This window comes from Podospora bellae-mahoneyi, chromosome 5, assembly GCF_035222275.1.
Source record: "Podospora bellae-mahoneyi strain CBS 112042 chromosome 5, whole genome shotgun sequence".
In the NCBI taxonomy this organism is placed as follows: domain Eukaryota; kingdom Fungi; phylum Ascomycota; class Sordariomycetes; order Sordariales; family Podosporaceae; genus Podospora; species Podospora bellae-mahoneyi.
The window spans coordinates 2,892,743-2,919,234 of record NC_085884.1 but is presented as its reverse complement, the minus strand read 5'-3'; the positions used below and the strand labels follow the sequence as shown (position 1 = coordinate 2,919,234).

The 26,492-nt window shown below is 51.2% G+C and overlaps 11 protein-coding genes across 11 annotated transcripts; 5 read left to right on the top strand and 6 right to left on the bottom strand.

Annotated features, from left to right (window-relative positions):
- Positions 1-1,283: 1,283 nt before the first annotated feature.
- On the top strand, positions 1,284-3,103 carry QC761_506690 (uncharacterized protein; the record flags this gene model as incomplete). The annotated part of the gene is made up of 10 exons (XM_062879889.1): positions 1,284-1,453; positions 1,513-1,672; positions 1,728-1,814; positions 1,879-1,997; positions 2,059-2,130; positions 2,225-2,420; positions 2,473-2,508; positions 2,675-2,710; positions 2,770-2,853; positions 2,921-3,103. The coding sequence occupies 10 exons, from the start codon at positions 1,284-1,286 to the stop codon at positions 3,101-3,103; spliced, it is 1,143 nt and encodes a 380-aa protein (XP_062731237.1).
- A 977-nt stretch (positions 3,104-4,080) lies between these two features.
- Positions 4,081-4,850, bottom strand: QC761_0082680 (uncharacterized protein; the record flags this gene model as incomplete). The annotated part of the gene is made up of 3 exons (XM_062872868.1): positions 4,081-4,565; positions 4,615-4,767; positions 4,816-4,850. The coding sequence occupies 3 exons, from the start codon at positions 4,848-4,850 to the stop codon at positions 4,127-4,129; spliced, it is 627 nt and encodes a 208-aa protein (XP_062731236.1). The 3' UTR covers positions 4,081-4,126.
- Positions 4,851-5,215: 365 nt separating this feature from the next.
- On the bottom strand, positions 5,216-5,679 carry QC761_0082670 (uncharacterized protein; the record flags this gene model as incomplete). The annotated part of the gene is made up of 2 exons (XM_062872867.1): positions 5,470-5,679; positions 5,216-5,413 (listed from the first exon to the last, which is right to left on the bottom strand). The coding sequence occupies exons 1-2, from the start codon at positions 5,641-5,643 to the stop codon at positions 5,216-5,218; spliced, it is 372 nt and encodes a 123-aa protein (XP_062731235.1). The 5' UTR covers positions 5,644-5,679.
- Positions 5,680-7,626: 1,947 nt separating this feature from the next.
- QC761_506710 (uncharacterized protein) lies at positions 7,627-8,883 on the top strand (the record flags this gene model as incomplete). The annotated part of the gene is made up of 1 exon (XM_062879890.1): positions 7,627-8,883. The coding sequence occupies one exon, from the start codon at positions 7,627-7,629 to the stop codon at positions 8,881-8,883; it is 1,257 nt and encodes a 418-aa protein (XP_062731234.1).
- Positions 8,884-9,960: 1,077 nt separating this feature from the next.
- QC761_506720 (uncharacterized protein) lies at positions 9,961-11,150 on the top strand. Its single transcript, XM_062879891.1, has 2 exons — positions 9,961-10,581; positions 10,641-11,150. Exons 1-2 carry the CDS (start codon positions 10,077-10,079, stop codon positions 11,042-11,044), a joined length of 909 nt encoding a protein of 302 aa, XP_062731233.1. The 5' UTR covers positions 9,961-10,076; the 3' UTR covers positions 11,045-11,150.
- Positions 11,151-13,340: 2,190 nt separating this feature from the next.
- QC761_506735 (uncharacterized protein) lies at positions 13,341-13,886 on the top strand (the record flags this gene model as incomplete). The annotated part of the gene is made up of 2 exons (XM_062879894.1): positions 13,341-13,395; positions 13,432-13,886. 2 exons carry the CDS (start codon positions 13,341-13,343, stop codon positions 13,884-13,886), a joined length of 510 nt encoding a protein of 169 aa, XP_062731232.1.
- Positions 13,887-14,270: 384 nt separating this feature from the next.
- On the bottom strand, positions 14,271-16,266 carry RCO1_2 (transcriptional regulatory protein rco1; the record flags this gene model as incomplete). Its single annotated transcript, XM_062879895.1, has 2 exons — positions 14,271-15,282; positions 15,342-16,266. The coding sequence occupies 2 exons, from the start codon at positions 16,264-16,266 to the stop codon at positions 14,405-14,407; spliced, it is 1,803 nt and encodes a 600-aa protein (XP_062731231.1). The 3' UTR covers positions 14,271-14,404.
- A 475-nt stretch (positions 16,267-16,741) lies between these two features.
- QC761_506750 (uncharacterized protein) lies at positions 16,742-17,761 on the bottom strand (the record flags this gene model as incomplete). The annotated part of the gene is made up of 4 exons (XM_062879896.1): positions 16,742-17,189; positions 17,243-17,511; positions 17,567-17,629; positions 17,699-17,761. The coding sequence occupies 4 exons, from the start codon at positions 17,759-17,761 to the stop codon at positions 16,742-16,744; spliced, it is 843 nt and encodes a 280-aa protein (XP_062731230.1).
- Positions 17,762-18,252: 491 nt separating this feature from the next.
- On the bottom strand, positions 18,253-19,181 carry QC761_0082610 (uncharacterized protein; the record flags this gene model as incomplete). The annotated part of the gene is made up of 3 exons (XM_062872866.1): positions 18,858-19,181; positions 18,613-18,802; positions 18,253-18,556 (listed from the first exon to the last, which is right to left on the bottom strand). The coding sequence occupies exons 1-3, from the start codon at positions 19,099-19,101 to the stop codon at positions 18,253-18,255; spliced, it is 738 nt and encodes a 245-aa protein (XP_062731229.1). The 5' UTR covers positions 19,102-19,181.
- A 151-nt stretch (positions 19,182-19,332) lies between these two features.
- QC761_506755 (uncharacterized protein) lies at positions 19,333-22,751 on the top strand. Its single transcript, XM_062879897.1, has 4 exons — positions 19,333-20,139; positions 20,217-20,506; positions 20,563-20,883; positions 21,015-22,751. The coding sequence occupies exons 1-4, from the start codon at positions 19,670-19,672 to the stop codon at positions 21,764-21,766; spliced, it is 1,833 nt and encodes a 610-aa protein (XP_062731228.1). The 5' UTR covers positions 19,333-19,669; the 3' UTR covers positions 21,767-22,751.
- Positions 22,752-24,536: 1,785 nt separating this feature from the next.
- QC761_506760 (putative secondary metabolism biosynthetic enzyme) lies at positions 24,537-25,433 on the bottom strand (the record flags this gene model as incomplete). The annotated part of the gene is made up of 1 exon (XM_062879898.1): positions 24,537-25,433. The coding sequence occupies one exon, from the start codon at positions 25,431-25,433 to the stop codon at positions 24,537-24,539; it is 897 nt and encodes a 298-aa protein (XP_062731227.1).
- Between the last annotated feature and the right edge of the window lie 1,059 nt (positions 25,434-26,492).

Sequence of the window (26,492 nt, the reverse complement as noted above, 5' to 3'; positions counted from 1 at the left end):
AATTAGGAAGAAGCGACTACATTGACACTCGACTGGGCTTCGTCAATCACGTGACCGACAGAGGAAGATGTAGAGAGCGATAGAAGATCTTTTGTAGAAGTGTGTTTTTACTGCAAGAGAAAAGAGGAATCGACTGGAAAGGAGAGCGCAGAGGAGGGGGATGTGAAGCAGGGGCGGCGGGGAGAAGGTGCTTTGCCGGGTGTTCTCGAGCAGAAGGATGCTTGCCTACCGGCGGGATTTGGGAGATATGTCGTATTCGTCACCTTTGAGTTATATGTAAAGAAAGCTGCATCAGTTATGAATCTCGGAGTTTTGCTGTCATTTCGCGCAGAAATAATGCAGTCATCTTTTGAAGTTTCTTGGCAGACAGACTTACTTGCATTACACACAGATAACCCTTAAGCGGATTGGGCTTGGAGCAGTGCCTTGGGTTTCTCAGGACGTGGGTTAAACTACCTAGGCTTAGGCCTCGCGCTGCATATGATGGAATTGTCCACCTCAAACATTTCAAAACGTACACCTAGTGCAAGACGGTGAGCGCAATTATCTGAATGTCATGTGGAAAACACGCATATCGTGTTGTAAGTTACCGGGTAGGCAAGGATTTGCTGCCTCCTTCCCTCCTGTCCAATAGGGTCTTTACCGGTAGAAGACACTTTGCATCATGCCTGCACCCCAGACTGAGTTGCATTCCAGTGTGTGCCGCCGTGTCCAGACCAAGCATAATTATATTGCCTTAACCTTCATTCGCTTGCCGGCCGGTTCGTTGGCTTCCGACTCGGAGCAACAACCACAAACCAACTCCACCTAAGCTACCACTCAAGACAGCCGTCTGGTAAGGTGAATGAAATGCCGGCGCCTTCATAAACAAACAGGATCCACCCAACAGCTTGGCACCTTGTTTATTTTGTGACCAATCCATATGAACATGCTACTCTTTGCCGGTTTCCGGCACAAAAACATGTCCATCTGGGGCCCAACGCTCCAATGATCGTCATCCAAAGTCAAATGAACGAGGGATAATGGGTCCTTGTGTAATGGATAAACTCCATCTGGTCGGTCAGTCTCCTCAGTTTAATGACTGTCTCCATCTTATGCAAGGCAGGTAAGAAAAACGTGCTCCTGATTAAAAATGATAATAGCCGGGACGGGCACGTGGAAAACACGCATGGGATCTCAAAAAGGGGAAAGAAGAAAAGGGGACCAGGCCCCCGGATCAAAACCTTTTTTTCTTGTGGTTTCCAGAAGGTAGTGAAAGACAGGCAATAACTCTGGTGTCAACAATGCTTCTTTGGACAACCGCATTTCTTGCCAGCCGGGTGGCTGCGCAGACATACCCCCCTGATGTTGTCGATCAACTCGCTGCCGCTAGTCTGCCAAAGGTGAAGGAGTGGCTGGCAAAGAATCCCCAGGGCAACTGCACTTTGGAGACGGCGGTGAGGAGAAAGGAATGGTGAGTGTAGCGGTGCCGTGCTGATGATATCTCGTCCCAGCAAAGGCTGACAATTGCAGGATGGATTTGACCCTCGCCCAGAGAAAGGAGTACACCGATGCTGTCCTCTGTTTGATGTCCAAGCCAGCCTTAACCTCCTCTGCCGCCCCCGGAGCAAAGAGCCGGTTCGATGATTACATCGTCGTCCACGTCCAGCAGACGCCGAGAAACCACGGATCCGTACGAGTCTATACTTCTAATACATATCCGGTGCTCATCTCTAACCCGTACGCAGACCTTCTTCTTACCCTGGCACCGCTATTACGTATGGCACTACGAGCAAGCCCTTCGCAACGAGTGTGGATACAAGGGATATCAACCGGTATGTGGCTTTCACCGTTCCTGTCCCCCCTTACACTACCGATCATTGACACTCAACTTTCAAGTATTGGAACTGGGATCGCTACCACAAAGACCCTGCCAACTCCCCTCTCTTCGACGGTTCTGAAGGCAGCATGGGAGGCAACGGCGCCAAAGCCAACTACAATGGCATCATGATCCCAGGGTTTGTTCTCTCCCGCTATTGGAATTATCTGAATAGTAGCTTACCTTACCCTGGTACGAAGCGCCCCTAGGCCATATGACCGCATTCCCCCAGCCGACGGAGGTGGTTGTGTCACAACTGGGCCTTTCAAGAAGTATGTCTGTACCATCCTTTGGTGTTCCGGTGTCGGACTGAGATGGTACAACACCCATGAAGCAATAACAGCCATGCTAACCTCGCTTACTCAGTATGACCGTTAATTTAGGTCCAATTGCCCCTATCTTACAGCTAACACGCAACCCCCGAGCCGATGGGCTCGGCTACAATCCTAGATGTCTGCGCCGCGACATCAATAAGAACTCAGCTGCTGTAACATCCGCAAAGGACGTCTACGACGTCATCACCAAGAACAACGATGCTCATTGGTTCCAGACAGTGATGGAGGTAAGACGACCTTTGACAGTTGAGACGATATGTGGCTGACTTGATGTATTAGGGTCAATTTCCTCAAGGAAAATGGGGAATCCATGCTGTAAGACCTTTCTTTGAGTATTTTACAACGAGCCGGGCTAGTGATATACCAATTTGTGCTATGCCGATGCCACATTTCTTCTTTTTCTCTTTTTTCTTGATTTTTTTCATGTTTTCACCAAACACTCTGATCCCAATCAACCGAGCTAACGTATGAGAAACAACAGGGGGGGCATTACACTGTCGGGGGTGATCCCGGAGGGGTGAGGAACTGCCTTTAATTGCTCTTATTGCCTGGAGATGCTGACGGACCTTGGAACAGGACTTTTATACTAGCCCGGGTGATCCCGCCTTTTGGCTTCATCACACCATGATTGACCGTGTTTGGTGGATCTGGCAAATCCAAGTATGTCTAACTATCGTCTATAAAGCCTTTATGAACCTGGAACAAGAAACTAATACGATATTGTCAGAACTTGGAGAAGAGACTCAAAGAGGTCAGTCACACAAGAACCATGTCAAACTTCCCACCCTCTGCCAACGGGACCCTTGACGACCTGAGCGGGCTGGGTGTTTTGGCGCCCGATGTCGAGGTGAGGGAGCTGATGAGCACAATGGGTGGGTTGATGGGCAAGTTCTGTTACATTTATGAGTAAAGTTGGGGGCGGGAGAGGTGGGGGTTTGTAGGCGTCAACACGGTGACAGAATAGATTCAAGTAACTTATGTTCCATCTTGATACGAAGATGGGGGATGGTGTTAGACTTGGAGGCGTTCAGAGATAGTCAAAGACAATTGTAGCTCGTGGGTTGTGGAGGGTTAGGGTTAAATCCCATGACTTGAAGGATAGCCAACAGGCCTTGAATGATAGTTGAAAGACCCAAAGAGATAGTGTACTGGCCTTACAACACAGACAATAGACGTGTCATGCCTTCTTCAATGGGGCTTGGATTAATTCTTGGGGTATGGACCGAGGAGAACCAATATCCTGTTGCTTGAGCATTTCCAGATCGCTACGTCGTCCAGCATCCAACAACTCCATCACCGCCAGGAACTCAACTACCGTAAAGTCCGGCGATATGCTCACTTCCCTGCTACTCATGAGCTTTATATGGCGCGCTCCTATGGTGACAGGGCCTGTGGTGGGCCACGTTCGTTCTACTTGGTGCAACCCATGATTCGAGTATGCCAAAAGCACGAATTGATGTCGGGATCCAAATAGCTATGTGCTCCGACAACAAAGCCAGGCAATAAAATATCCTTCCACGTCGGAAGCGTCTTACCGAGCTCAGTCCCGTGGAAGGCGAAGCTGGGGATTGTGGATGACACGCTTGTGGTCAATGCACGGACCTGCCGTTTTTAGCGACCTCGTGACGCGTGATTGGCTGATTCATTTCAGCCGCCCAGCATGGGCGGGGAGTAAGGCGGATCCCGCAGGCTCCCCAGCTCAGACACGGAGACACAGCTGGCACAAAACGGCAGACGGGGACAAAGCTGAAGCAATGATACAACACACGGTACACGACTTTCCCACTCAGAGCTTATCACACCCTGGCCTAGTGTCAGAGAATTAATCAAGTCACAATACAAGATTACCCTACTCCCCACACTGTTGATTGCCGTCCTCTCCGTTCTCTCCGCCACCGACAAACAACGCCCAACGCAAGCCTCCCTCGCCATCTCAAGCCGCCATTGGGCTACCTGGGAGGCTATCAAACCAACCTTCGACATCCTCACGGACCGTCTTCTTGATCTGGCACTTGTTCGCCGTCGCAATATCCTGGCTCTTCTGGTTTCCGCAAGTGGCGCTGAAACAACCATTGGCATCCATGGCCCGCTGGAGCGCATCGCCCTTCCACCCAAAGACGTAGTCGCCGTGCTGGCCGTACCCCGTCTTGTCACCCGTCGACAACACAAACGGCTGCGAGCCATCGGCTGGCCACTCAGCCTTGTTGTTGAACTTGGTCGTGTCCCAGACAATCTCAAGCATGAGCTGCGGAATTTTGACGGGGTGACTGGCAGGGCAGTTTCCGGTGGACAGGAAGTTGGAGGGGCCGGAGGTGGGATATGCGACGTGATCCTTGTGGTTGGGCGTGTCGAGGTTCTTCCCGTCCCAGCATCTGTGGAGAATCAGCACATGTGTGTGTTAAGGACCCACAAGAGACATACGTTGGGTACAGCACGTTGGACCTTATACCACCAAGACAGGGACCAGTCGGGAAGCCTTCAAAGTCGAGGCGGGAATCAGCGCACGGCGCCATGTCATCGCCGCCGAAGTTGGGCCCGCTGTAGCATCGGAAGCAGCTCTGCATTTTGTATCTGCCATGTTGTTAAAATAGAAGTTTTCAAAGGTCATACTGAACTGGTTACTTCGGTTCTCGTCGATTTACATCGCCAACAAACATTCTGAAGCCCTGTTTTCTGTGTTAGCAGGAGTTATTGGTCCTTCTGAGGACAGCTTACAGGCTTGAATGCAGTCACAGTCTTGGCCCGGGGAGCAATCTGGTTTTTTGTTAGTATGAGCTTATGAGGTATAATACAGATTCACTGTCTCCATTTCCCGGGAAATAAGAACATCGAACTCGGCCCACAGTGAAGGCCAGGGCTAGGGTATGCCAAAAAAAAAAAGCTGCGTTCTGGATGGCCAGAACCGCCTGAAAAAAGGAAAAGTAAAGAGTGACAAAGAAACGGGAGCCAGGACATAATAAACTACGGCTCCGCCTGTAATTTGGGTGGTAAAACGATCATTAAACAGGAAGCTGGGAGAAAGTCAGTTGATGTGACACCAACCACCAGACAACATCAGACACAAATACCGGTTGGGCGCCTGTGGGACGCGCTTGTAGCTACCATTTCTCGCCCGGAAGTACACGTTGGCGGTCCAGTAGTTGGAGAAGTCATCTGCCGGGCCGCAAGTTGTGCAGGTTGCCAAATTCGCGATGTCGGTATTGTAGGGCATGGACGCGTTCTGTTATACACATATTAGCATCCTTGTACCAAACCTTAGATCTCGGAAAGATTTACAAACGCGTTACCGCCGATGATCTGATGCATATGTGGCGTCGGGAACTCTCCTGGATTGACAAGAGGATCCAGACGTTCGACGGTGAGTTGGGAGCACCCGAACCGTAAGTGGTTGAGGCCGTTCAAGCCTTGACCGTTGACGGTCGCTGCCAGGGCAAGGGCTTTCCAATGCATGGTGGACGAGGATGGCACTTAGTTTGGGCTTAGAAGGGGAATGGTGATGGAGAGAAAGGCAGAAAGGACTTCAAACCGGTTTCGACGCAGGAGCCCTTTCATATTCTTCCTCATCAGTGTTGTGCAACACGACGACTTCATAGGGGGAGAAATGCCTTGCCACACCACCAGCAAATTGCAGCCCAAAATTAGACTGCTTTTGCAGTCACGCCTCGGTCCAACCAACCGAGCATAGCGAACATCATATCACGATGGAGGTTGGCACTCTATTCAGATTAATAATTTGGCGTGTTGTATGTCTTGACCTATCGGCAGAATGGGGGCAACTTTCTCGGTTATTGTGGGGTTGCGTCCTCCTCCTACAGTTTGACGACATGATTCTCGGCAAATCTGTCGGCGCTTCGGAATGATCCGAAGACAAGCAATGATGTCCCACTTGCTTGGCTCCTTGGTGCGTGGCAGGAAGCCGATTGGTTGGCAGTTAGGAAGGATGGAGACGGACGGCCTTGTTGCTGGCAGCTGACGACTCTTGGTGTCTTGGTCGCCAAAGAAATCAACAGGCTGCAAGAGGAGGGAGGTCCACGATGGTAGCTATCTCCCAAGGTAAAAGGGATGTCTGTGGGATAATTGGTCTTATGCTTGCAGTGACCCAATGCATGTACGACGAAGGGTCTGGGCAATCAGTGTCACCTCTTTCTTAGTACATAATGACGGCTTCATTCAGCCATTGAGACATCCACTAAACACACATCCCCATCAGCGCAGGAAATGCTTCACTGAATAGATACACTCAACCCGGCCTCTTAGCCCCTGAATGAAAAGTATGAGAACCCCACAGGAGTACAAATAGGGGGGAACATCGTGGGATCATCAAGGAGAACAGGTATGCCAGCCAATGACATCCTAACCGAACAATAATCATCGAGGGTACCTATCTGCCCACTGCCTGGGTGGGGGACCTGCTCAAGCGTAACCCGATGGCTGTGGACAGAATGAGTGATAAGGTATTAGACAAAACACTGAAACATTGATTCTGTTCAGGCCTTGAAAGAAATTCAGGATTGTACTTGGCCAACACAAGTAGCATGGAATTCATCATCTGGGTGGCATATGGTAACTATACCTATTCATCCCGGTGACGTTAATCCTCCCAACCACATACAACGTAGAACAGGGGAGCAACAGGATGTGCAAAACCGGAGAAGTCCCTGTGGGTGCAGTGGATAGCAAATCCAAATGGTGTGATAGTGTCTAGGTGTGGATGAAGCCAATCTCGAGTCTTTGAGACATAGCCAACAGGCCTGGAAACATCTATCAATGGACCTCGAGGGATAATCAAGGTGCCTTTAAAGAGGATTAATACCTCTCCAAAGATGGTTAATGGGCCTCGAAAGATGAATAATAGGCCTCGAAAGATAATTAATGGGCTTTGAAAGATAGCCAATAGGCCTGGAAGGGAGGTTAGGGGGGGTACTTGCTTTTTGGAAAGGTGTGAGCTTGTGCTTATCACCCTGTTGCTGGCTTTGCAGTGGCAACAGTTCGGCTGAGAAAAAAAGAAACAACCAAGCAAGGCTGCAGCATCAATGTTGTTGGCCCATACCACGTTGCAAAGGACTTCGACAGCTGAAATAAAAGTGGAGATAAAACAGCAGGGCTTCAGGTCTTCAGCTTTGTTGGACGACGCGACAACGGCATCAACTAGCCGTTTTGGGATGCCAAAAAGCGCTACTGAGCTTCCAGCGCCGTCCCGGGAAATTTGACCCCAGCAATAATTGAGCCACGCCACGTTCTAGATCGCCAAACAATGTTCTGGACTTCATCTCGACAGGGGTCAAATCCAAGCATGCAGTCGGGGCCCGGAGAATGGGGTTTTGGAGAGCCGACTGTCCCTTTTCTTCTTGATGGCCCTCGACCATCTCTCACACTCTTTTGCCAGCATTCTCACTCAAGTCATTCATTTACTTTGCCGCAACGACAGCAACCATGAAGCAGGGAGTTGCCCTCTTATCGGCTTTCGGCTGGCTGCAGCTAGCATCTGCTGGATGCTGTCGGTCGAACAAATGTTTGCAAGACATCACCAATCCTCTGTTCGATGGCCCGCAGGATTGCTTGTCGCTTCTTGCTGTCACCATCACGCCAGAGGCCAGCATAGTGACCGAAACGGTGACCGAAGTTCCTACAATGAGCTGGGTTGAGACGGTCGTTTTCACTGAGACGGTGACATCCATTCTTGTAACAGAGACAGAACTGCAAACCGTTGGTATTACCACAACAGCCGACACCGAGACAGTTGTGGTCACCGTCACCCAAACCGTTGTGGCAACCGACACTAGCCTTCAGACCTTAACCACCACGGTCGCTCCGGCGTCGACTCGTATTTATGCTCGTGCTGCCGAGACCGAGCTGTCTCCCTCCATGCCCTCATATGCCACGGCAAACTGCCCTTCGTGGGAGAAGTACGTCAAGGCGTGCAAATGCGCGGGCGTTACGGCAACCACCATCACCGCCGAAGGCCCGTCAGCCACCACTCTGACCTCCACTTTCACCGACACAGCGGCCATCATCTCCGTTCCCACCACGATCTCCACTACCACCACCGTCGTTGAGTCCGCCGTCACCACCGTGACCGACACCGAGACAAGCACCGCGCTGGTCACCGACACCGTCTCCTCCACCTTGACAGTAGACCACCCCTCGACCGTCACAATCACCCAAACCGTCGTCGAGACCGTCTCCCCACAAGCAAGCTGCAAGCCCGGCCCCCAAGTCTTCAAAGCCTTTGCTCTCGAGGCAGGCACCACCCCCGTATTCTACATCTACGCCAACCTCCTCAACGGCCTCACTGGCGGCATCACCTGGCAAGGACCTAGCAGCTCCACAGCCGCCAGCATTCAAAATAAATATATATGGTCGATCGATCGGAATGGCTACCTCGGTCTGGCGTACAACGTCCCTCCTTACGTTTATTCCTACACGGCGTACATGAGCACGGTGTCTCCGGGGAGCAACTGGCCGCAGGTCAACACTGCTTCGTCGGTGGATGCGCAGATTGCAGGCGGAACTGCCATTTCAAAGATCAAGGGATGTATCAACTCGTTGACAGGCGAGTTGACCCTCTCGGTTGCTGGGCGGAAAAACATTTTATGGTGCGGGCAGCAGATGTGGATGTCGGCTGGGTTGGGGGAGGACATTAATCGGGGGACCTGTATACAAATGTTTCCGAAGGTGATTTCTTTGTAGTGGCTTGTAGATAGGTATCTGGGCGGCGATGGTGATGAGAGTTAATGCGAGCTTTGAATGTACCCCATGTTGCGTTTGGAAATGCCAGTGCGAAGAAAGAGGTTCACTGGTGATCCTGAGTATGAAATGGTTGTGAGCCTCAATTTGTACAGCGTCACTGTGCAAGGGTCGCCGGTTGAGTGGTCGTTTTCTTTTTTTTCCATCCAAAAAGAAAATATGTATTATTTGACAGCAGTTTCAATAATAAGTCTCCTATAGTATTTCATTTCTCTTTAACCTATAGTTACCATTCATCTTTCTTTCATTTATAGCTCTATTCCCGACAGCATGTTGGTGTTATTGTTGTGTTTTTCGCCGAAAGCAACCCTCCGCGAATTTATCTAATAATAGGTACAGGCGCAAACTGGCAGTCTTAAGTCCTATGTCTACAGGTAATCAAGCCGATGGGTATTCCCGGTCGCAGTTTGAAGGCGTAAAGTCTCTCACCAGCGCTGCTCCCCTCTCCAAACTGGGGTTATTCTCGAAAGCAGGCTGGGTTCAATAAACAAACCCTTGCAAATAACTAACAATAGGAGAAAGGGCTCGGTGGTCAAGTGGTATGGTGGTCAAGTGGTACGGTGGTCAAGTGGTATAGCAGTCTGAGCTGCGGCATTTACTCTAGCGTGACTAAAGCAGTTGTGCTTGGTAAGTTGTGAGTATGAATCTCACCACGGCTATTCTCCTTTCTGTACCCGGGGTTTTCTTTTTCGCTTCAGGCACTCCAGAAGACTTTCAATGGCTTAGTAACGGTTTCATATAGCCATTGTATTGTAGATATTATGGTTTTCCTTTTGCCTTTACATCAATTCCATACTTTACTGTATGTGGATATGGCTTCCCAAGTGAGATGGGTGGATGATATGATGTCAAGCCGCGCGACTCTGAATGGCACTGTGCCACCTTTCGCATCGTCTCGCATTTGTCTTCGGCAATAACTCCTAACAGCCCCACCATACCCAATCACGCGAGAGAAGGGCATTGAAAAGCTGATCTGAATATTGACAGCTAGAAAGTTGATCCGGACATAAGAAGGTCATCACCGGCTAAGTCCGCCAAGGGGTGAAAAAGTTAAGAACAGAAAAGGGTATGGACCCTCGCCCCCGAGCATTGTGGGCAGCAGCTACTTCATTCACTCAGCGATAACGGCATCAACAATGACCAGCTCTCCGCAGCAACCTTTGACCTTCCTCATCACTGGCTGTTCCTCAGGTTTTGGTCTTCTGCTCTCCAGGCTTGTCCTTGACCAAGGCCACAATCTCATCGCCACCTCCCGTTCTCCCTCGAGAACTCGCGAAGTCGTCGACGAGATTCTTTCCCACCCCGGTGCCGGAACCCGCCAGTGGCTGGAACTCGATGTCAACGACCCAGTGAGATGCCACGAGCTCATCAACGACCTGGAAACCTCGAACGGTACCGCCATTGATGTACTGGTCAACAATGCTGGCTTCTGCATCCTTGGCCCTGCGGAGCTGCTGGAAGAAGACGAGTTGAAAGAGATGATGGACACAATGTACTTCGGTCCCGCTCGTCTTGCACGGCTTGTTCTTCCGTTCATGAGACAGCGGAAGAAAGGTGTGATTGTGAATATGAGTAGTGGGGCTGGGTTGGAAGGAAGAGAGAGCATGGCTGGCTATGCGGCTGCTAAGGCGGCGCTGGATGGTTAGACTATACCAGGTACAATGAAGGTACGAACGAAAGCAAGCTGATTGTCACAACAGGATTCTCCAAAGTTCTCGCTACAGAGGTTGCGCCGTTAGGCGTTAGAGTATTGACGGTTCAGTTGGGAGCTTTTGATCATACATCTATGGGCGACAACGCCAGGGCTGCAAGACAATATCGGCAGGGGGATGTGCCTACTGAGTATGTTGGGTCAGTGGCCGACCAAATTACCAAGACCCTGGCTGGAGGCAAGTTGGCCACTGTGGCAGATGGTGATTCAAAGAAAGCTGCCAAGGCAGTCTATGATGTTATTGTTGGTGAGGGGGTGGGTTTTGGAAAAGAAAAGGAACGAATGTTACCTCTGGGAAGAGACCTCGATAAAAGACTCAGGGAGGTTATCGGGGGGTATCAGCATGCCTTGGACGTTTTTGGGGACATCTGTAACAAGGTTCACAAAGACTGAGTCTGATCGAGTGGTTGTAATAGGCAGCCCTTTTCTATGAGTCGGATGGTCCTTCCTGTCTAGTAGTAAAAATTGCTCTATTTACCTGAACAAGATGTCAACCAGCCTTCTTCTTTTCTGATTCCGAGGGGATTTATTTCTGAGAGATGTGGTTGATGGTGGAGTCCGGGGTGGAGCAGAAAAGGGGAGGAATGGCGATGAGCGCCGGAGTTTAGCCGCCCACATAGACTCTAACACTTTGCCTGTTTTCAATGCTAGGACCGTCGCTCTCAACTGTATTTCCAACGTTCAAGTGGATTGTTGTTCTCAAGAAACCATGCTGTTCGTCAGATTCATCTCAACGGGCGATTTTAATGACTCGGGGACTCCCGACGTTAGAGTCATCTGGTCCAGAAGTGTAAAGGCTAGGTGGCGTCAGAATCAACCTGCTGAGTGGTCTTGATGGCCCCATGTCAGGTTGGGCCAAGAGCCTGATTCCAGTGCGCTCTGGTAGTCAGTACACCTCTCGCGGGGGACGGTGTTGACACCAGCTGCTCCGGGCGGTGCGAAATGCCGTTGGCACAGGTTGCTCTGCTATCAGCTGCATTTGAGCTCCCTTATCCTGACCCCAATCAGGCACGTTGGCGAACTGCACCCTCCCGAAAATGTTTAAGGGTAGGTATGTACCCCACCCCATGGAGAGACAGGAGCTTTATCCCAGTATTTTCCGACCACTTTCCGTCTTCAAGCAAAATATTCGACTGCGATCCCTACCAACAACAGCAACAAGGTAGCTCCGAAAGTCGAAGAATCACAAAAGGACGAAGATCAAAGCGCAACAGGCGCAGCCGTGGCAGCGAGTAAAGGTTCGTTGCCATGAGAAGTAAGGAATACCTTCGCTGACCATGTTTGTCGAAGACCAAGCCAGCACGACAGGCAGCCTCGCCGCCCAGAATCCGGAGCCCACCCCGACTACGACTCCCTCCGCTTCCTTGCCAAACCCAGAGGTGGTCGCCACCACCGTAGCCGACACGAGTACAACTGTGATTGGTACGTCATACTGCCGGAGTCTACACCATGCCCCCAGTCACAATACGCTTTCTGATGTCCTAATAATAAGAATTAGCAGTTCCCGATGCCACTTCCCTTGCCGCCATGGAAGGTGGTGCTGCCAATCATACCACCGCCCAACAGACGACTGAAACTGAGGATATGACACCGCAAGAGACATTTTCGTGTTCACCGGCAACACCGAACCAACGTGGCAAGAACACAAGGACGTTTTAGAGGCTGCCCACAGGACTTCGGTTCATGTACCCTCGCCGTTGTGCATTCAATTGGCATTCTTTTGCGACGGAACTATCGCGCGTTATGCTGGCAGGTATAGCCTCGGAGGAATTGGCATAGCCTACAAACGGCATGACATAACCAGCGTTTATGAACCCGCCAACACGTTGGTGTTGGGTGGAAGTTGGGACCGACATTCTCACCTGGGTACACCGAGCTTGTGGCCATCTTAGCGACATTGATGTTGGCCATATTTGAGGTTCAGACCATTGTCAGAACACTTGGGACATTGGCTACCATTGAGAGGCCACCTGCTGCCAGCGTCATCGCCCACACAGATTGCCTAAACGCTCTCAACAAGGTGCTGGGCAAGGACAAACTCAGAGGGCCGCTGGAAACATGATTGATCCAGAAAATTCATGACAAAGAGAGGGCGCTGAGAGAGTTCCAGTTGTCCCGGGGTGTTTTATCAGCTGCAAGTATGTTTGGCTGCCCGGGCACCAAATGGAGCCCCACGACACTGCCGACAGGTTTGCTAGTCAAAATCAGACACTGGCCAGAGGAGAGCATGTACCAGGTAGCTGGTCAAAGAATCCTCACCGGTCCCCAGTCTCAAACCCCTACAACGGAAGTCAAGCACCTCTTCGATGCAGAAGACGACCGTCGCTATAAACTCCCCACGCCACCCTCAACGGTCCCATCCGCCACCATTGGTCCGGCCTCATCAGACACTGGCCCTGCGTTCACATTCAGTGTGCTCGGACCGTCATTGCCACCGCTCTCGACTCAACAGCGTTTGACTTATGCCTAGGTGGCAGCGATGGTACCCCCTACTAACATGCCTATCGCGACAGTGGGCAGTGCTGTGGCGCCAGCCGTCCCAAACACGACAACCGGCCCGTCTTCAACCACATCATCAAAGAATTGAGTCAATGCCATCTCGAAAGAAAAGGCCGAGGCAATCGAGCTGAGCAGGGCTAGAAAACAGGTGGCCGACACCAGAATGGAAGTTTGGAAGATGACTAGAAACATGCCGCAAATGATGAGGGACGTGGATGATGAGATGTCGGAACAGGCTGCCGAGAGTGAGTAACTTCATGAAACGGGCAAGCGGTATAAAGATTGGATCATCGAGAACTGCATCTTCGTTCCTCTGGATAGCAGTGCTGGTATTAAGCCTGGTCTTGGTGGCAACAAGGACAGTGGTGTCGCCGGGGACATCGTCAAGGTCGAGATTAGTGATGTCAGCATTAGTGCCAACACCATCAACTGCGGCAGTATCCCAACCAACACGGGCGACGCTGGCAAGGATGGGAAAGTCACTGGTAAAGAGCGCAAGGCTCAAGGTCATGGTCGCCAAGTTCAAGTGGCAACTGGGAAGCGCAAAAGGGACCCGGCTGATGTTGGGAATAGAGATGCCAATGCTGGCAAAAAGTCAAAGACGCGGGGCATGGACACCATCCCAGCTCAAGACATCGCCGTCGCCAGCAAGCGCAAAAACACGGGGCTTGCGTTCCCAGGCGCTGATGTCCGTGTCGGCGGCAGGCGCGTGCGAGCGGAAGGGTCAGGAAGCTGAGATAGGGCGGAGATTGGAGAACTCGGCGAATCGTCGCCTCCTCCTGTTGGCGTGGGAGGTGTTTAAGGACCAAGTTGGTAAAGGGCTGGGGTGTTAGGGGAATATTGTTGTTGCCACGGGTGTACAGATGCTGGAAGGTTTATGAGCGCTCGCAAAGGAGGACAACACTTGTGGGAGACGTCATTGTTCATGTTGCAGGTGACGCGCACCTACTAGTAGAACTTTTTTATTCATTTATTTGTTTGTTGAGGTAGATGGCTGTGTGTAATGTATTGTCTCCAACTCGCTACCAGGTTATGTAGATCGCCTTTTGCACGGTTTGTCATCCTGTGCGAATATCCAATTCTCACAGAGGCAGCTGCACAATTAAGCGTCTTAGAACTTCGGAGATGTCTACTAGCTTGTTGCTCTAAGTCAAAACCATCATCAGAATTATCAGAGGTGAATGGGTATTTACTCCGCCATCAGGAGAAGCTGTGGAAGTAGCCCAGTTCAACATCATTATCTCCTCCCTTTGTTTAAAAGCTCCTCTCCTGGCCATTTGCCTGCCCTGACTGGAACTTCTTCTGCCATGGTAGTGGTTCACTAGCCACCTTCACAGGCCCAACATCGCCAGTTGCCTCTCTCCTTGCCTTCCACTCCTCGATGTCTTTGTTATCGACCCAGTTACCATGCAACCCCAATTTGAGCTTCAACGGCAGGTGAATCACCGCAAGCGGACCTTGGCTCAAGTTCTGTGCGTCAAAGATCAAAACATCATTTCTCAGCACATCCAAGTGATTCAGCAGCGCGATGAGGTATCCCTCGCCTTCTGCCCCTTCTTGCTTTGGGATGAAGGTCGGTTCTTGGAAGGTCATGGTTGGCCCAGGAAAGTACACGTCCTCCAGGCCAGCCTTTTCTTTCTTGGTCTCTCCGTTTGTCACAGATGATGTTGTTGAGCCGGTGTGGTAATGCTCGGGTCCCCATGTGTAGTGGCCCAGAGAATTGAACAACCCGCCGGCAGGCGGTCCCAACTTGGCAAAGTCGTACGGTCTTGTCGGATCTACGACGGCTTGCCAGAAGTGACGGTAGGGCTTGGTTACATACCGATCATCGATTCGTGAGAACTCCCCGTTGGTCAGCCAAACAACCGCTGGCTTGACACGCTCATCCGCCACCCAAACGTCAGAATCCCCTGCCTCAGGTGTCCGGATAGCCGACTTCTTGGCCTTGGGATCAAAGATCCATCGCGTGGTTGGCGAGCTGAGTTTGTTTCTCTTCGCAATGCTGTCCGCGGAGGATGTGACGTTCTTGTCTGGTGGGAAGAAGAAGAAAACATTTCCGTCGGCAACCGTCAAGTCAAAGACTATTTCTCCTGAGGCTAGCTCATAAGCGCCGGCAACATGTCCATGGAAAGCTTGACCCTGTTAGCGGTTATCCTCAGAGACTGTGAAGCTCTAGACAGCAAGCACATACCGTTGTCACCTCTAAACCAAGTAATCTCTCCAGGATCCCCAGTCCCCCTCCTCGGGACCACGGCATACCACTGATCCTCCTCCGGGTCCCACGCGAATTTATTCTTTCCCTGCTTCAGTCTCTCCAAATTCATCTTGATCGGGGTCAACGCTAAAACGAGATAATTCTCCGTCAACCCAGCATCATGAATCATACCCGCAAACGGGGCTTTATACCACCCCTCCTGCGTCTTCTTCCCATCCTTATCCACCGTCCAAACAGCCACATCAACCCCGCAATCCGCCCCGTCGCCACCACACTCATAAGCAAAGCAGACCATCTCCCCCGTGTCAGGGTCAAACTTTGGATGCGCACAAAAAGTAGGGGACAGGATTTGCCCTTCAAAGTCATACCGTCCCAACGTCTCGAGTGTGTCTGGGTCCATCGCGAAGGGGGGCCCATCCTCCTTCATGGCAAGCAGCATCCCCCTCCAGAAAACGATATTGGTGTTTGACGCGGTGCGGATGACGCCCTTGACAGATTCATTGTCTGTGTAGGGGTTGCGGTACTTCCCAAACAGCGACCTCCTCGCGGCGGTCTCGTGTCTGTATCGATCGGTCTCGACATACTTTTGCTGGAAGTCGGCGTGGCCTTTGGCGATGCGGATGGCGGTTACGGAGCCATCGCCGTTGAAATGGATGTCGTCTTCGTACAAAGGGGGAAAGCGGTGGTCAGGCTGAACGCGGTAAAACGTGCCGGAGATGTCGGGTGGGATGGTGCCGGTGACTTCGAGGTTGAAGACGGAGCCTTCGAATCTCGAGGGGGCGTTCATAGATCGGAAGGCGTCTGTTTTAGGGAAGGCGACCTTTTCTGGGGAGGTGAGCTCATTGTTGCTGTAGTTTGGGGAGGTGTCGATGTGGGGGGCGAGGTGGAAGATGTGTGCCATTTTTTCCTGAAGTGGTTTCTTTACTTTTTGCTTGTTGCGATGAGTGAGAAGAAGACTAGGGGAGGGTGGATAGAAGAAGTGTTGTTGTTCCAGATCCACTGTGCGGATCTTCAGGGGTGGGCTCAACCCCGCAAACCATCACAAAAGTGGCGACACCCTCAAATCGTCCAAATTAAACCTCCGACGGTAGATCGGATGGTTCCGAGATGCAGGTGGGGGATTGTTCTTCCCGGCAAAGGGTCCCCGGGTAAGCTAGGTACGTGCGGGGGATCAGAAGGGGGGTAGCTTGACCCCAACTCGGCAACTGTCAGGCCTTGTCAGTGTCAGATAAACATGCACTCAAAGCGGTTTGACGGCGAGCAAGAGACAGAAGACACACCGAAGCAAAACATTTGTCAAGATGTGCTCAAATCAAAATGTCAATTGTGCAGCTAAAGCAAACGCCCCTGAAAACAGCCCCTAAAAGCAAGCTACTTTATTCTGCCTTGAATTGGACCAGCTCAGGCAAGACCTTCTCCCCCACCTTGGGTTCCCTCATCTCCGCCCCCTCTCTCTTCTGATCTTTCGGCAGATCCAACACCAGCGGAGGCTCACTCGTCTCCACCGGCTCCCCATACCGCGGGGCCCTGAGATCATCAGGCTTTACCCTTTTCCCAGTTACGGGATTTGGGTAATGGAAGGGGACCACCCGTGTGTCCGGCCACAAGCTCCTCTGCTCGACGAGCTCATCCGGCCCATCAGGGTTCTCAGGAAATGTAGACCTCGCAAAAGGGATGTACTCTTTCTTCGTGTGGCTCCACCCCTTCTCGTGCTCCGCATGCCAAAAGGGGAAGTACCGGTACCTAAACAGCTTCCACACTCCGTCCTCCTTGATGTACTCGTTCTCGTAGAGACCCCCCTCCCACCACTGACGATGCCCGCGGCTGTCTATTTGTCAGTATCTCTTCTTTAGCCGGCCTTTTGCGGTGACACTAACGGGTAATACTCCTCAATCGACTCATGTGTGCCAGCTTGCATGAGTGCACGCATCCGACACCAGGCGTGTGTCCCAGTGGAGTCGACATCGACAATCTCTTGCATCATGAGGTGGTCCAATAGCCAGCCTTCAACTGGGCCGTTGCGGCCCTTGACAAAGGTTTGCTGGAAACGGCCCTGGTAGAGGCGGGCGATGCCGGCTTTGCCGCGGTAGCGGCCGCCGAGAAACTCGACGTAGGCGTCAGGGTGGTCGGAGAACATATCAACTACCTTTTGGGGTGTTGGCAACCTTGAAGAGAGAAATGAACGAACGAGGGTGACTTACCTCGTTGTAGAGGCACTTGTCGAGATAGTAGCCATACTTGAAGTGGGTTTTGCGGACTTCGGCCTCGTCTGAAGGGAACTCTGGTTAGTGTGTGGCCTTTTATCAAGACCTGATAACAAACTTGCCTGAAACCCGGCTGAGCTCCTTCTGCAGCGTTGCGACCTGCTTCTTGAGTTCCGCGAATTCTTGCTCCATGGTCAGTTAGGTTTCTCTGTGATTGGGGGTCTTTGCGAGATTATGGGATTATGGATGGTGAGTGAGGTGGATGTCATTCGAGTTATGTATCTGCATTGCAGTCCGGAGGGTCCAATCGCAACAATGGTGAATCTTAGTGAGGGGTCTCGGAGAACGGCAAGCAGTTCACACGGCTGACCCCAACTCGTCTGGCTTTGGTTGAATATCCGAATGGTACTATTGACAATGGGCTAATCGGCAGATGCAGAATGTTGGGGAATCATGGTTGGGTCAGGGCCGTGTCGTTCCATGCGGGGACGTTGGGGTAAGTGAACTCAATGCAAGCAAGCAGATTATGGAAAAAAGGGGCTCAAGGGTAACCGAGGGGCATTGCAACAGCGCGAAGAACCTGGAAGCATTTCATGCTTGGACGATGCAGCTATGAGCTGCTGTATAATTGAACTCCTCCCGAGAGCACTTTGTTACATGCTTGGCGTCCATATCTCTACGTATCATGTGTATACGTTGTCATTATTGGGCCAATGAAACATGAGATCTGATCTTAGATGCGCATATGTGTTACCCCTCAGCACACGCTGCTGCTGTTTGTTGATCTCTGCTTGGTCGAAACGTTCCACCGCAAGTCTGAAGGCCTGTATTTGGTCTTGAAGAGTTTCGTAATGCCTGTTGATGTCCCTTGGCCATATCGCCCATCCTACCATCACGGTAGATACGGCGACTCCAACGGAAGACAAGGCAACCCAGGTGGCAATCTTCACCGGGAGAAGGGCCGCGGAGGCGATGATAGTGGCAAGGCTAGGTAGGTTCATGTTGGCTGATATAGCACAGGAAAAACATGGAAAGAGACATACCTTCCTGCGGCGGCAACACCCGGGATACCAGATTGTTTCGGACGATCAGTCTCTTTCCTTACCTCCTGAACATAGGTAAGGAGTTCCTCCATCAGGTACACATCGTGAATGACCTTATCGAGACAGACCTTGAGTCCAAAGAGGTGCTCGCTGTGTTCAGATCCAGGGACAGCTGCGTCGAGAGCCGCTTCTGCTCCTAATTAGTTCCGGGATACCAAACACGCATGCTGACAATGTCGGCTTACCCAGATCTGTGATCGGCTGGTTCAAATCCAGCCTGCTGTGGTGCTCGTAGTATCTTTTCATGTAGTGCTCGGCTGAGTGTCGATGAGCGTCAAAGTTCAACCATATCATTCTGCCAGTTGGGGTTACTCCGATCGACTCTGGTTGCCCTGTGGTTCCTCCTTGTTGTGATGGCAATGCAGGATTTTCTTGGCCCGAAAGAAGCCAGGAGCGTTCAACAACTTCTACATGTGAGTCGGATTCCATGATTGTATGGGGTTATGGTAAAGATCGCGGTGGTTTGAGACAATGATAAGGTAGCGATGATGTGAATGGTTGGAAGGAAGGCGGCTGGAGATAACATGCCAGGTACCACTCTTCTGCATGAGCTGGGCAGGCTGTCACGTGAGCAGCTGTGTGTCCAGCACGGAGTTTAGACTTGCGGCTGCGGCAAGGTCAACATTCAATTGGCCGCCGAGTTGGTGAAACGGGTCACGCCAACAACGCCGTCTCAGACCCGCGCTTCAGCGCATGGTATACAGTAACACCTCACTGCACCCTGAACACTGCATGTCTCCCATCATTTTCAGCCACAGAGACAGAAACTGTACGTAGTGTTGGGCGCGGTCTCGTCCTGGCGGTTCTGGCGGTTCTCCTGTTTCGTGTTGCGCCACCTTTGACCACGATGGCCGTTCGAAGCCTGCCTCCAGTCTTCCTCTATAATGAGTGGGGACGGGACCATCAAGTACCATCGAACTCGAACCGTTTTCTTCTAGACTCTACATGCTCACCTCGCTAACCTTCCAACCATACCCATAAATGCAGTCTTATCAGGATGTCTACCAGCACCGTCATCACCGACTTTCTGATGCAGGTGTGGAGGTACACTCCCAGAGGATGGAACTACAAGGACAATGAAGGGACAGCTCAATTCTTGGCGCAGAATTGCGACCTGAAGGGTTGGACAGTGCACCCTACTTCACTCACCAGCATCCACGACCAAGACAGCTTCGTTCCTCTGGAAGTAAACTTCCGGTTTAAAGGATCAGCTGTGAAAGGGGCCCGACACGTTTACGATCACTTGGCTGATCTCAGGGAACTTTTTGAGGCTGTGTTCCCTTCCAAGATTGAGGAATTCTTTCTTGCCAAACAACAAAACTCGACGGCACACCACATGGTGTTGGTGCCTGTCGGCAAGATTTCGCCGGAGGTCGTACACAAGAATACCCGTATCAGGATCCTGAGGTCTCTAGAAGTCCGGACGAGCACGGTTGTGGAACGAAATCTGATTACGCCAATTGATATGTAGGACCTCCTCTATACCACTCTCCTGCTGGCTTTCAATCTCGAGCATGTCCGAACTAACCCAAAGACTCAATCAGGTGCAATCTTGCGTTAGAAGTTGTGCGTGGGTCTGCAATAGGTGCCGATCTAGCGACTATGGTGCGCACGCTTCCGGCCAAGTGGATGATGGGGTCATCAATGGTTCAGGAGTTTGATAAGCTCCGCAAGTCGATACAAATGAATCAGCCTGAGGTCAACGGACCACTCAAAACGGTCGAGGACGTCACCAACGCCTGGAACAAGGCGGAGCCCTGCCTTGACCTCATGTCCACCATAATCCGCCACATTGAAGACTGCTTGGACTTGAGCCGAATTCCCAAACAAAAGGGTAAGTTTCACGATGCCTCATCCATCAGAGAAACTGTATCCTGATATCATTCACAGATATCCCACCCCAGCAACTTTACGAGACGATGCTAGGGCTCCGGAATGCAACCATCTTCTTCTCTGCGTATGAGGACCAAATGTTGAGCATCGCCGCCGCAACCCCGACCATTCTAAGGCCACCGAATGGAGCCAAGACCGTGGTCGGAGCTACTGCAACAGCAGTTATGGTCGCCGCTGCTTTGATGGTTTACACATTCTTCACAGGAGGCACTGGCCTCATCATTGCCGGCGGTGCGTCAGGCGCTATTCTAGGAGGCGGCGCAACAGCGGGCATCGGAGCGTGGAAACGCAACAAACATGCCTCATTGTGTGAAAGTTGTATGTGCATCCAGTAGCTAAGTTCCCTTCATCTCCGCACACTGCCAGCATCATCCCCTTCCTCGAGATTCAGCCGCGTAATCACCAGAATGTCAGGATGTACCGACTAGTTGTATTAATGCCCATCTCAGTTAGCCGGAGCATCATCAACCTTGGCAAGGCACTCACAGATGCCAACATTTGCTTAGCAGCAACCTACAGCTCTCAGGTTCTGCGGTTTCCCTTGCATTCGTCGCATTGTGCATCCGGTCAGCGTGATGAGATCCTTCGACAGCTAGGCGTAGATACCCGGCAGTTGAAGAGAGAAGCTTACCAGCGCCCGGCACTTGAAAAGAACCTAGAGACAGTTTTGAGCATGTACAACGAATTCCTCGTCGCGAGAGCCCAAGTGCAAAAAGAAGCCCGTGTCAGAACTAGACAAGGACTCACCCCGAATTCTCCCGCTCAACCACCGCAGGGGCTCCACATTCGTTCGGCTCCTAGGCCGCAAAACCCTATGCCCGTAGTATCCAAACAGCGGGCCATTGGTTCTATCTCGACGCCATCAGCACGATTGAACTCCCGTCAGCCTCAGCCACGAGGAGCTTCGCCGGTAGCTGTCAATCAAGGCGCCCCCGGTCAGCAACGTCAACAGCAACAGCGAAAACAACCCGTTTCCTTCCCGGCGGCACCAAGTCAACAGGTCTCTGGTTCACAACCGCTGCCTCTGCCAATTCAGTTAAAGAACGACAACCCATCTCCTCAAAGTCGACCGTCAAAGAACGCCGGCTCATCTCGTCAAAGTCAACAGTCAAAGACAGGCCCCTTGACCGGTCAAAGCCGAGTGAACCCTGCAGGCCCAGTTCGATCAGCACCAAAGATGAAGAGCTCAACCACTTGGTGATTAAAATCTTGGATGTTTTTCTCTTTCTTGATTGAGTAGGTACCAGTTTATAGCTGCACCATCAACATGACGGGTTGAAAAGACAAGCTGATAAGCGCTCTTGAGGAACCAGCAGTTGGAACAGTGGCACCAGTCTGACCAGCGGGAGTAGCCCAGGCTTGTATGAGCTATCGTCGCAATTGGGTTGAACCAGGACCTTGTAACCAAGGATAAAGATATCTCGTTGATTCCACCGTCCATCAGATCGAGCTGAAGAAAGGATCGGGTGATGTTGTGTCGGGGGCAGGGTCCGAAAGTATTTGCTCATGCCTTCTATATGGGCAAAGACCGGCGATCTCGACTGAATCTCCAAAGTAGATTATTAGTAGGGGCAAATGCCATGGGAAAGGCTGGACGTTATCACCATATCGCGGCAACCTGGTCAGTGGACCGTCGAGAGTTCTCGATACAAACTACGACATTGCAGACTGTTAGCTGCAAATAAAGACCTAACAGGGGTACGTGAGCCCAAGGGAGGCGCTATCTCGCTGAAGATGGGCGACTGTGGTGGCGGGAGGTAAATGTTCCAAATGCTTCGAGATGGGCCGGGGTTGCAAAGCGCTTCTCAAATGAAGCTGGGAGGACGGTGAGGCATTTTGGGACATTTCAGGGCGTCCCAATTATTAAACCTTCCGAAAAGGCCACTGCAAGGAAGAAAGGACCGCAATCGTGGTCATTGTGGGGTACCTTCTTCACGATCCGTTCCGAGACCAACATCAAAATATGAGCCCAACAAGACGACAGCTAATGCAAATGAAACCAACCTAAATACCTACCAGGTTGGGTTGATGAAATGCTTTTGCAACACCCTCAGGATTGGAAGGAGGATCACAGATGTAAATTTCTCAACCTCGGGCATGAGCAGGTAAATTCCAGCGCTAAGTAAATTTGCACGTCTTGCCCTCTGGACACTTCAACTCTCAGGCTCATCTTCTTTTGGCCAGTGATACATCAAATCTGACTTTAGGTATGCAAAAGTCTTTGGTCTGAGCAAAGTCTGCTGCTTGTTCATTTCGACGACATCATACTGCTCATCCACTGCACGCCTCAATATCTGTATTCGGGCTTGTTTACTTTGGTAATGCTTGTTGAGATCACGAGGCCATAGGGCGTAGCTGACTATCCCGGTTAATACGGCCACTCCAATAGATAACAGCGCGACCCATATAGTGATCTTCGCTGGGAAAAGCCATGCGGAAACAGCGATATTTGTGAGACTCGATGCGGATGTTAGCTGGTATAATTGGAGGACAAGGGCAAGGGAGCAAACTGAAATCATAATCCTACCTTCCTGCTGCCGCAATACCCGGGATGGCAAGCTGCTTCGGCGCGTTAGAGGAGCTCCTCACCTCCTGAATATAGGCGAGTATTTCTTGCATCATGAAGACGTCCCGTGCATTTCTATCAGCACAAACCCTAAGTCCAGTGAGATGCTGGCTTTGGTGCGTTCCGGAAACCGCGGCATCAATTGCGGCATCTACATGTACAGCAGATGTGTAAGATATCGAGGTACAACTGGTAATCGGGAAGGGAAACCCACCTAATCTTCGATCGGCTCGCTGGACTCCAGAACGTTGAGATGCTCGTAGTATCTACTCAAATACCATTCGGCAGAGCTACGCCGAGTTTCAAATGTTCTCCATAACGCCACCCCAGTTGGGGTGAGGCCAAGTAGCTCTGGTGATGGCGACGCGGCGTTTGACTGATGAGAAAGCAGACTAGATCGCTCAAGTGCCTCAACATCTGAGTCTGAATCCATCATGGCAATTTCGTGGTGTTTCCTAAGAGATCTTAGTGACTGCTTTCGTCATGGGCGACTGCTTTCGGTGTTTGAGCTGGAAGATTTGAGCCGCGGCGAAGTCAGCCTCAAAGTGGCCAAGAACCCGCGAGGTGAAACGCGGGCCGTATGTAGCAGTGTTGGGTCAGGGCTTCCTGGCAGGTTGCACAGTGAGGAAATTATTTACACAGTGCACAAAACTCCATCACAGGATCGAGCACAGCCTACAGCCATCGATGTCGACAACTAACTGTGTGACCTGCCGAGATATATCCAGGCTTAACATTGCCTGCTGTTTCGAACGGCACCCTATTTGGACACACTGGCTGGTTGGGCCCTTGAGCTGGCTCTTCTGCTCAAGTCCAGGTTCTGAGCTAGAGGCATATACCTCTCGTGACGTTCCCATCTCATGTTTTCGCGCTATCATGCTGTGCAAACATTGATCGAAAGTTATCCAGGATGTAATAGATCTTCATTTGATCACACGAGAAATGCCTGTAAGTGGCAGAAACAAGTGTAGGAACGTTGTAGAAATATTTCGGATACTTGGATACTTGATAGGCAATGATGTTGGACAGTTCTCACGCTGCTGACAGGTTAGCTGTTTAAAGGCTGAGATAACAACAACGGCACCTCCTACTACCATTTATTCTTGAATGTTGAGATGGGGATGGCATGGGCTCCTCACGCTGCCAGTTGGTTCGAGTGTGGATCCTTGATCAACACTGCCGCGCATTATAGCCAGGACCTCAATTGGATGTCTTCGTGGTATTTGGTTCTAATCTCCATTTTGTTAATCTCCATTTTATTGGGATGGGTCTATCCACAACTGTTCTTAGAGAACAACATCTGTAAATTAAAGTCACCCTTTTCCCTGAAGCTTCAGGTGAGATAAAAAAATGAACTCGACCAATTTAACCATGGCTCTAGTTCATTACTAAGAAATAGACCCGCTCAGATAGTAAGTCTAAATTTCAGCAAGTCACGGCTTATGATCTCCTCTTTCCGATTTTCCAATTCATAGACATCCCAGCAGCAGTTGAAGAATCGGCCCGCAAGCCACTCTCTGCGTTCCTTGGCAAGCCATACCATGGCGTCGGCAGGTAACTCGGGCGTGTCCTGTAGGATGGTATGATGCTCCTCGGGCATATTCAATGCCAGTTCTGTTTTGACCGCTCCTGGGTGAATCGCAATAGCAATCAGGCCTTTGTCGTGGTACTCCTGGTCGATGAACTCGGTGAACCTTAGGGTTGCAAATTTGGTGGTCTGGTATGCCGAGGCTCCGTAGAACAGTGCGTGTGCTCCAGCAGAGGAGACGGTGATGAATGTCTTGATGGAAGACTCCAACAGCAGCGGGATAAAAGACTTCGCACAAAGATAGGTCCCCTTTATGTTGATCTCCCAAGTCTTCCACCATTCCGTCGGATCAGACTCCACAACAGGTCTCCATTCTGGCAGGTAGCCCGCGTTGGCGATCAGGACATCCAGACTTCCTCCAAATGCCTTGGATACCTTATCCACAGCTTCAGTGACCGACTCCTCCACGGTCACATCCATGTTCAGGGTAAGGACGAGAGGTTCCTCTCGGCCTGCGGCAACAGCAGCAGCTTTGATCTCTTGCTCGGCCTGACGAAGAGAAGAGCGGGCTGCCAGAGCAATCTTGGAACATCCAGCCACGGCAAAGCGAATACCGGTTGCCATGCCGATTCCCCTGGAGGCGCCCGTGATGAGAACCGATTTTCCAGACAAGTCCGCATCGGCCGGGGAGATTGCCGCGTACGTGTCGTGATGAGTTCCCACAAAGTCGACAACCTCCCAGACATTCGTCGTCCGAGGAGATGAGGTGGCCATGAGGTGCGAGGTATGACCGGTACAAAGGCAGAGAACTTGCAAAGTAGGCGGGTGACGACGGCACCGGAATGCGGTATTCGTGACATCAGACAATGAATTGAAAACTGTCCATTGAGAGCTTGCCAGCTATTTAATGATTGCCACCACCCGGTTCCACGTAGATGGTTAAGTCCTTGTTAACTCCTAAGTCCGTCCTACCTAATTCGCGAGGCATTAGTCGGACTTGGGCCGTTCCCACCATCGGTCCGAGGTCGTGTACCTATCTTAGGCGTATCTCCATTAATTATTCAAACCCGGAAGGGCAGCTACGTACCTTGCATACTTTACACCCCATTGCTGATGATGACTAAATCTTCTGCGAGCTGGGATGACGACAAGGCGTTTGGCCAAACTACAATGACTCTGGGGCGTGGTTGGACGGCAGCATGCTTCATCCCCCCTTCCCCTTTGAAAATGACGTCAAGACGACCCGGAGACTTTGCTTGGATTGCAGAACGTCATCTCGAAGGTGCTTAGAAACTAAAAGGAACAGAAGAAATGAAACTGGAAAGTTACCGCGTACTTTATCTGACTTACTCCAAACCACATATAGGTAACAGCTTTTTGTAAAGAAAAAAATCCGCCATGTCCCAGAGTCGAACTGGGCAATCTCTTACTATCTTGGAGAGTGGATAGGTAATCTAACTGTTGGAGGGGAGACTAACTCAGAACATTCCCGACACCATTGTCAGTCGTTAAACTGATTTCTGGTCTAATTCCAAGCAGAGCGAACGACCAATTGTGCTACCCGGGCCTGTGTTCTCTTAGACAGAGCAAACCTGCTTATGAACCAAGCAGTTGCCCCCTTGGGTACAGACCACCTTTTCGCTGTTCCCTATAAAACCCGTAGTGGGTGTCCGCTCCGACAGGCATCTCAGACCTTGCTCTATTTAGCGGCACCGCAATATTCCACAAATTGCAGACAGCCAAGATGGGCCTCTATATGCAGGTAGGCTCACATGCTAAAGCACTCCAATAACTGCGTCATATCACGCCAGGCATGGTCAAAGGCAGTTGGGC

What these genes read in the sequence shown, in the direction of transcription:
- QC761_506755 (XM_062879897.1), top strand. Translation starts at nt 19,670, where the DNA reads ATGTCTACCAGCACCGTCATCACCGACTTTCTGATGCAGGTGTGGAGG. An exon ending in CTGATTACGCCAATTGATAT is followed by an intron (nt 20,140 to 20,216) that starts GTAGGACCTCCT and finishes AGACTCAATCAG; the next exon opens with GTGCAATCTTGCGTTAGAAG. An exon ending in TGCCTCATTGTGTGAAAGTT is followed by an intron (nt 20,884 to 21,014) that starts GTATGTGCATCC and finishes TGCCCATCTCAG; the next exon opens with TTAGCCGGAGCATCATCAAC.
- QC761_506720 (XM_062879891.1), top strand. Translation starts at nt 10,077, where the DNA reads ATGACCAGCTCTCCGCAGCAACCTTTGACCTTCCTCATCACTGGCTGT. An exon ending in TGCTAAGGCGGCGCTGGATG is followed by an intron (nt 10,582 to 10,640) that starts GTTAGACTATAC and finishes TTGTCACAACAG; the next exon opens with GATTCTCCAAAGTTCTCGCT.